The 9,298-nt window shown below is 44.6% G+C and overlaps 1 protein-coding gene across 4 annotated transcripts in view; it reads right to left on the minus strand.

Annotated features, from left to right (window-relative positions):
- Nucleotides 1-6,115, minus strand: part of CAPRIN2 (caprin family member 2) — a 35,549-nt gene extending 29,434 nt beyond the window's left edge. For 3 of the 4 annotated variants that reach the window (XM_051640161.1, XM_051640145.1, XM_051640137.1), the window contains exons 1-2: nucleotides 4,619-4,877; nucleotides 2,593-2,655 (exon numbers count right to left, since the gene is read on the minus strand). In XM_051640161.1, the coding sequence (XP_051496121.1) occupies nucleotides 2,593-2,655; nucleotides 4,619-4,867 (312 nt within the window). In that variant the 5' untranslated portion in view covers nucleotides 4,868-4,877. Of the gene's footprint in view, nucleotides 1-2,592; nucleotides 2,656-4,618; nucleotides 4,882-6,089 lie in introns of those variants that run through there. The other variant, XM_051640154.1, reaches the window with a different exon arrangement.
- Nucleotides 6,116-9,298: the final 3,183 nt, after the last annotated feature.

Genomic DNA, 9,298 nt, shown 5'->3' on the forward strand with positions numbered 1-9,298 from the left:
ACTTGATGACCTTAAAGGTCTTTTCCAACCAAAACAATTATACAATTCTGTGCCTGGGAAGTAAAAAGTTAAGCTTAATTCTGTTGTTAAAGTGTGTTTTACACTGTTTTATGCTCACAACATATGAGAAGATTTTCTAGAATGAGCCTGGCAGTCTACTATAAAACTCTTTCAAAGCAGTGTTAGTGTTAAAGCATTTCACCAGTGCAGTGCCAAAAATTTAATCTACTGTCCCAATAAGACCTGGGACATGCGCAAATTCCATGTGTGCTCCTAAACAACTGGAAAACAAGTTACATGTTTGTTTATTCAATTAGTTCGATTGCTCAGCTACTTGCATTCAATTATTTGTAGTATACTAGACATTACTAGGCCTAAATGCTACTCATCACAACAAAGTGCATTAATTACTGTAAAACACTCATCTGGTAGCTGTCCTCACACAATTTATCAAGCAACTTCTAAGAAGTAATTAGCAAGTTCTCTTAGCACATGGGAAGATTTAACATTCAAGGAAGACTCACAATTTAACACCAACAACTTACTAGATAAATTGCAGTAAATGTGCTCTTAATCATGCAAATCCCCAAATAAAACTCCCTACCTGAAAACATCAAGAACAGTTACCACTGCTCTGATGACAAGCTGTAACTCACCCTGCAGGAAAGCAATAGCTTTCTTTTGTCACACCTGTTGTTAACATTCATTAGCAGCATGTTGGAGTAACAGTACTGAGGGAAGTCTGCTCAGCTTGCAAAACAGCACAGTATTGCCAGTGAGAACATTTAACTCTCTGGAAGCTCCTCCTTTTTGAAAGAAATGTTGCCTAAAGTAAGGCTAGCACACAGAGCAGCTCTGGCAGGCATGCACCATTAAGTACTTAGTTTAATCTAAGCTGCTTGTAAAATGAGTTCATCACCAGATGTGCACTTCTGTGTGAGAAACAATTAAAAATAGATGGCATCAAGTTACATTAGAGCTCCACTATATTATAGGCAGTTGGGTTTCTTTAGGCAAACCAAACTACTAAGCTCTGCTCTAGCATCAATCACCATACACCTCGTATTTGTATATACATTAGGAATTTGTATCTGAAAGGTACAAATGCACTATTTTGTGTCTAAAACAGAGGTCTGGACTAGATTTAATACTAAATTAATATGTGCTTCTACAATAGTCATCAGAACAGCTGGAACACAACTGGTCAGTTCACTAGTGAGACTGAATTTAATTCCCCATTTCAGAAGCATGAGATCTCAAACTACAATAAAAAAATGATACTTAAAAAGTTAAAGCACCTATGATTTGAATGCAGAAAGCTCTTGCTCACCTGATTCCACATTGAATTTAGAAGCATTACAAGGTCATAATCCTACTTCAAACCATCACATTTAATTAGCTAGCCTTCTGCACTTGAGGTAACAGGAGACTACATCAGATTTTGTAGTTAAGTGCTAAATGATCATACACTTCAAAAGGTCTACTCTACTTTTAAATAACAAGATATCACTTCCACTCTTATGCTATTTATGTCGAGTTCTCATTTACAAATAACTCACAGAAACAGTATTTGTGTTCTCATACTGCTGCACTGTGACAAAGCTAACAGCCAATGAAGTATTTTTCCAGCTGGTTCACTAGCAGAATGAGCACTATCACTGAGGTGTCAGTGCCCTTTCTCACACAATTGTTCTTTAGCATGTGTGTAGTGTATTTTAAGAACATGACTCCTATGTGACTAGAGCAATAAACCCTTTGGATGATGTGCCACTGTTACTCAGACACGCCGAAGAAGCAATAGCTTCCATATTATAGAAACCTGGTGCCAGCTCTAGAATCCATTCTAGTCCAAGACAAAAAAGCCAGAACCACAAAGCACATTCCACTTGTTGAGTAGCAGTCTTGCATCCTGGCATCCCAAACTCTAGCAACCTTAGGTACAAAATAAAGTGTGCTAACACCATTTGAGAATGCTGGCAACTCCCAGCCATCTAATAGCAGCACTAGAAGGATGGGAGAGTACCCCAACTAAGTCAGTAACTCCTAGCTAGATTCCTACGTTAGGGAAGGCTTTAGTTCTCCTGCAAGTTAAACCAGTGTCTTCCTCAATACCAACGGGGACTGTTTGACATTTACACTTTTACCAGCTACTTGTAACCAACAGCACTGTGCAGCCAACAGGCAATTCAAAGTAACACCTGTTAATGAGGTCATGAGGATCAATTAGCTACACCAGAAGTTTTGAGGTCTGTGTTCAAACACTGCAATGCCTTGTAGATAAGCTGCATACAGACACCTCATAAAGAAATAAGTGTAGGAGCATTGAAGCTGAAAGTTTACACAACAAAAATAAACAAGGACCTTCTATTACTGCAGTACACAACATGAAGTTTAAAGTAGGAGACTTCAAGCTTGTGGGCTCATCATTCAATTTAACTACCAATAATTTGTCATTTGGTTTTGTGAAAAAAACACTAATGCAAGCCTGTAGACTTTACTTCTGTAAAACTACACCACCATCTCCTTCAGCAACCTACCCCTTCTGACGTGTTTGAAGATTGAGGCTACCCACTCCTGCATAAAGCAACTTACCAACTGGTCTTGATTGAGGGATTCCCCCTTCTTCAGACGATCTTTGTAGTCTTCTAGTTTGAGCTGTAGGAAAATCCAAAATAAGTCTTATTTTTATTTCCCTCTGATGTGGAATATGAGGTACAAGTTACATATTCTTTCCATGTTTTACCTACATACTGCAGAACAGGAATTTTACTACTTCCTCTCTTTTTCAGGATATATTAACATAGAAAGCTTATCTATACCTTTTATTTAGCAGTCTCACACTCCAGGACTCCCTACTTCCCTTTCTTATCTTTGTTCTTTTATTTCTTACTTGCTACCTTTGCTTTATTTAAAAAGTAGTACTGCATTGACCCTAGATCTTTAAGTGGCTTCGAACACATCCCATATCCTCATTTTAAATTAGACTTTTTTAGGTTTTCCAAGTCAATGACAGAATTTAGCTATCTTATCCCTGAATAATCCTACTTAAATTTCCAGAGTACAACTTTCCAAGTCCAGTTTCATTTATGTCATCACAATTTCATAGCACTGCTTCCTAGGAAAGTGGACTAGTATCTTCAGGAAATAAGATGTATTTCTAATATACTGAAACAGTCTTTAAAAGCTGTTGTAAACTATACAAGACTAAACTATTAGGCATACACACTATTAAAGAAACAAATTATTAGATATTCTTTATATACACAAGGAAAAGAAAGCAAGTTGAATACTATTTCATTTATGTATCTACCCACATAGGGCTTACAGACACAGTACCCACAAAAGCCTAGGACAAGGAATACTTTCTACTCATTCTAGTAAGCCACACTTTTAATTGCTGGTGAGGGCATACTGTCATATATGTGGACTAATCAAAGATACTTGGGAAATCCACAACAATAAGCTTCCTTGGTCACAACTAGAATACAAGACAAAGTTGGCTAATCAACACAAGGAAAACCTTATCTGACATTAATCAAAGTTACAGCATGATGCATGACATGAGACAGCAGTAATACTGCATCTCCTGCAGGTGGATCCAGTTCCCTAACCACATGGCCAGAAGACTGATCTACTCTCTCTTTACCCCCTAAGACATAGCACAAAGCTTTTCAGACACTTAGAGAAGCACAACATATTCATGTATTTGCTTTTCTTGTAATCCTGACCCAGTACCAAAAGCAAGAGCACCATTACTTCATCTTACAGAAAATAACGTTTTCCTATTTAAAATGTATGCACATAACCTTCAGTCACCTACCAATCTAATGACAAGCCTTAGAATGCAAAAGCCTGACCAGCTATACCCCCAATACATGTATAATTACCTTAGTTCTTAACACTGCTCTGTTCCCTCCATCCCAGAAAAGCACTCCAAAGCAAGAGAGAAGGTTTTGGATGCTTTGTTTAAAGCTTTCAAGTTAATAACATTTGTCTATATTTAACATATAGAAGTCAAAGATTTATGCAAAGTGAAGTGCAATACATATTTAATACAATTTGACATTTCCATGAGTCAGAGGAAAACCCTGCTCCTAATTTCCAACTTCACATACATTTCTATATGCATCTAATATTAGGATGTAATCAATACGAGAAATACAAAGATTCCCACAAGGCTATAAACTATCTTCAAACCAGTTCCAAGTTAGTTTTGAACTGATTCAGCCTACTGGAGAAGCATTCCCAGTTTTTATCAACGTTCAATTACTTTTGTTAACTAACTACTGAGTATGCACTGTAAAGCTGGCAGCTGAGAACAGGCTTACAGTTAGGTGCACTGATTCCCTGAAATAATAATGTTATGCTCACACCATGTCAAATGCAAGTAGCTCAGTTCAGAACAGTAAGGAACACCATTCTTTACTATATGGAAGTTACAAACGATAATAAAAAGCACTAGCATATCCATATTTAGGTCCTTTCACAGGTTATTTGAAAAAAAAAAACAAAACACATACTACACACACACATAACCTTACCCAGCTATTATCAAATAGGCACCGAGCTTCACAATTAGCAATTTAAATATGTGCCATACCGAAGAAAAACAAGTTACCTTCTTTTTCTCAATGTTCCTGATCTTGTGTTTGAGGCAGATAAGCCCATTATCGATGTACGTCTCATAGGCCTGGGCAGGAGAGGCTGCCGAGCCCAGCGCAGACTGCAGGGGGCTGGGGGGAGGCTGGCTCTCCCCAGACGGGTTCACCTGCTGCTTGGCCGCCTTCATGCTCTTATCCTCCCCCTCCTCCGACCGGCCTGAAGGTGATGATGGGCGACGGAAAGGGGCTTGGGAAAGCTGCACCATTGAAATAGATGGAGCTGCAAAGAAACGCCGCTTATTTAGCTCTCTCTCACCCTCCCCCCCCTCCCCCCTTTTTTTTTTTTTTAAATCTTTCCTTAACACACATTCAGAAAACAGAGCCACAGAATTGAGCCTCAGAAAGAATTCACCGCTATCTTTCACCCTCCTCCCTCCCCCTTCCAAAATATCTGTAGCAGGAATTTCAAAGCAAGGCAAACTTTGTATTGTTCAAGTCTCCCCACCCATCCAGACACCACAAATCCTTTACATAGGCAGAATCAGACAGCACAGGGGATGATTCCAGAAACCCAATATAGTGCCCATATAAAACTAGGCGGGTTTCCTGCACGCATCACCCACAAGGGAAAAAAAACTGCAAGCAAGCAACTGCAAATCATGCTGCCAGCCTCGCATCCAGGCTGCAGCCGGAATAGAAATGTAGGAGCAGCAGGCCTGAAGGGATGGCCCCTTCTCCTCGCTCCCATTAAATCAGTTTTAACCCTTCATGACCTTTGCAGCAACCCAAGCAAGATTTTAAACTAAAAAAAAAAAAAACCCAAACATTTCAACTGAAGAAGTGCAGGGAAAAAAAGCCCTGCTCAGTGAAGCAAGCAGCACACCGTTCCAAGAGCACCGCTCCTCCCGAGGAGCCGGTCTCTGCGAACACCCACCCACCCGAAAGACGCGCTCGTGGCCAAGGCCAAGCACCAGCTCTGATGGGAGGGGCTGGGATTTATTTAACCTTGAACAGGGAATTTCTGTTCGGGATGCTCCACCACCCTCAGACCTTCCAACTACTCGCACCTGCTCCGGGAAGGCCATGACACCACACTTCTGCCCGCCCGGCCCGCAGCGCACGACCCCGGCCAGAGAGCTGGGGGGGGGTAGGGGGGGCCGGGGCGGAGAAAAACCCGCGTTTCCCGGGGCGCCCGCTCCGCTCCGCCGCGGCGGGCAGGCAGGCAGGGAGGGAGGTGCCTCCGCACCCACCCCGCCGGCTCCCGGGCAGCCCCTCATCCCGCCCTTGGCACGGCCGCCGCCAGCCCCTCGCCCCGCCAGCCTCGCCGCAGCTCCCCGAGCCCGGCGGCGGAGAAGGAGGGAGCAGCGGCACGCTCCCTCCCGCCGCTGCCACCGTCCCAGGAATTCACCTCCTCCTCCTCCTCTGCCGCCGCTACCGCTGCGGGGGCCGCAGCCAGCCCAGCCCCACACCGCCCGCCGCCCCGCTCACCTCGGTGCCCGCACACGCTCAGGCCCGCCCTGGCGCCCGCCCCCCGCCTGATATAGCGGCGGCGGGAGGGCGGGCCGGGAGGCGCGGAGCCCGCCGCCCGCCCCCCGATGGCGGCACCGCCTCACCTGCCCGTCCACCTTCCCGCCCGGCGCCGCGCCCCGCGGCAGGCGGGGCGGGGAGGCTGCCGCCCCCGCAGCGTGCCGGAGGGGCAGCGGCAGGCGGGTCTCTCCCGCGGAAGGTCAGGGTGCCCCAGCCGGGGGCCGCCCTTGGGTAGCGGCGTCAAACCCGCGGGTGCTGCGCTGGAGGTTTGCAGGGACAAGGCAGCCGGGTGCTGGTGGGCACCAGGGGGCTGGACAGCTTGTAGGCCATGACACTGTGGCATGAGGCCACCCCTTGCCATCTGCTGCCCGCAAGGGAGGGGTTTGCACAGGTGAAGCCATGATCTGCTGCCTTGTTACGCGTATCGCAATGGGCTCTTGAAAACAGCCCAGGACAGGCTGGCTTCGTTCTCCAGGCAGCCCTGAGGAAAGGCTCTCTCGCCACTGTAGGGCAAGGAGATCCCTGTTTCTACCCATTCCCAGTGCGGGGTCCAGTGGCTCCTTTCAGTAGTGTGGGTTGGGTGGTCATGGGACAGTAGGAAACCTTGGTCTGTGTCTGTTCAAACCAGCAGAAGGTTCCTCCAGGCAGGTACAGAGCCCCTTGAGACGTAGAGGTCTGTGGGTCTTTTACGTAGCTAAAGATGTCTATGTCCTCTGTAAGTATAACCCAATCATCTAAACACTTGGGAGCTAGTCAAAGCCCTTAGGTCTGTTAAGCATAGATGATAAAATAATCAGAAACAAACTTTTGTTAACCTCTTAACAATGCCATTAGTGCCATACAAGGTATCAAAGGTTGGAAGACCAGAGAAAACAGACCTTCCAAAGACCAGAGGACTAAGCCACAATTGTGCTTTCTCTGTTTCTCACATCACAGAATCAGGTTCAGCCATATGGAACCACCAGTAGCATCCACAATCTTCTCACCTACCCTGTTTTAATCACAAATCTCAAAATACTTCCTTTTTTTTAAGCCCTAGCTCCTAGAATAAAGCTACTTTGTGAAGCTAGTCTTCATGACTGAGAAGAAATGCTGATGAATATGACACAGCTTTTGTCCAGGATCAGCAACGTACCCTGAAAGTCACACACTGAATCACAGAATGTTAGGGGTTGGAAGGGACTTCTGGAGATCATTGAGTCCAACCCCTCAGCCCAGAGCAAGATCAAATCAAGCTTTTGGGAGGTGCTGTGCCAGCTGCCAGAGGACGCCCTAAGCTGGGGTGGAATGACAGCAGGAATGACCACGTGTGTCCTGCTGCCATGAGAAAGCTTCCTTCCTCTTGTGTCCTCAAGTGAAGGGAGGGCCTGTATGCTCGAGGAGAGGAGCTGGCTTCAGCATCGCATAGGTGGGCAGGCACCTCTGGAGGCCAGCCAGCTCTCACCCCCCAACCCTGAGAGCCAGCTCCTACACAAAGCAAGGGGCATCTCGGCCCCTTCTCGTAGATTTCTGCTCTTTGTGTGGTTTTGTTCAAAGGTAGCACTGACAGACTAGATCCTTGCAAAGTAACTATGAATGGAATGATCAATTAATGCATTTATTCAAAATGTCATCATTAACGTGCAGACACCTGGGACTATTCTATAAATCATAATTATGGCTGGCAGTCTACTTTATAGTGCACTTTTACAGTTAGAAAATTGTATCAGAGAGGAAAAAATTCAAAGAAAGATTCATATAAGCAAAATCTGTATTTAAAATCAAAGAATATTTGACCTTCATTTTAAAACATAGAGAATAATTGAGGCTGCTGCTGTATATGTTTTATTGTGTATATGTGTAGTCTCTAGAATACTTAAAAGAGTGTTACTAGTGTGGTAAGGTCAAGCACATCAAAGTTAGGAAATGGCAGGATTAAGAGCAGCCTAAATTAATTAGTTTAATGCCATTTTGCAGATCCATTGTGAGATCATCTTTAAGTAGATGGTCAGTTTATCACAGTCTAGCCACACATCGATCACAGCTCCGGAGTCCTTGACTCTCAGTCTTCCTAATGCAGGGGGGGTCTGTGTGCTTTACTCCAGCATCTGAAGGGGATTGCACTCTAATGGCTTAAGGAAAACGTTCTGTTCTTTTTTTTCATGATTGACTGATTCTGCTTATCCCCTCACTGGGACTGCCGTAATTTTTCCCAGTCCCAGAGCTTTATCCCACTCTCACTTAACTTGCATTCTATTTCCACTCCTGAGCTTCAGGCTCCGTCTCTCTGCCCAGGTCTGCATGCTGTCTGAGACACAGGCTCCTCTGAGAAGCAGTATCTTCTTTGCACACAATTCCAGCCCTTTCCCAACCACTTCCAGTTTCCCACAGCTGACTTCATCCAGGCTACCAAAACCCTTCCTAATCCCAGTGGCATCCAGCATGAGCCTGCCTCCCTCCAGCTACTGGGCTAACCCCCAGCTGGCTGTGATGAAGGCTGAGATCAGATTCACACTTTAATCCCCAGCCATCCCCTTTATTATTGTGTTGTGAAACACCAGAAGGTAAATGGGTATGTAGAATAAGATCAGCTGCTTGTGAACTTTAGGAAAGACATATAGTAAATGTGCTACAGAGATTATACAGTGATGGACTAGAGAAGCCTGCTTCAGCCATGGAACATCTATCAGAAGGGAAGGCTGAAGAATTCTGGAATCAGCAATGGATGAATAAATCAGATTTCACAAAGAAGAATAAATTAGTCAGAATTGCACCCAATTTATTGGAAGAATCTGGAGGATCTTAGGAAATATGTTGCTGCAAGGCTATGCTATACTGCAAGGAGTTTTTTCATAGAAACTGTGGCTACCTGTCTGCTCTTCAGAAGTCAAGCCAAGAAGTCTGGAGGAAGGGTGCATTATTCACTGTCAAGCATTGTATTACATGAGCTGCTGCACACCACAATAACTTTTAATTTTTGCAAACGCTTCTTAAAGGTACAGACTCCAGGTCCTTGCCTTCTGTGGTTTCTTCACAGGATCCTAGTTGCATTTTTCTATATGGAAACGTTTTCTCCTTCCTTTTAACCTCCATGTTCTATCCTGCCTAGCAAACTAGTTCACATTCCTGCTCTTCTTATGCAACCAGTGCCAGAATCCTTCCCAGCTCCCAGACGGTTTTAATGTTCTCGC

The sequence above is a fragment of the Apus apus genome, chromosome 1 (assembly GCF_020740795.1).
Source record: "Apus apus isolate bApuApu2 chromosome 1, bApuApu2.pri.cur, whole genome shotgun sequence".
Taxonomy (NCBI): domain Eukaryota; kingdom Metazoa; phylum Chordata; class Aves; order Apodiformes; family Apodidae; genus Apus; species Apus apus.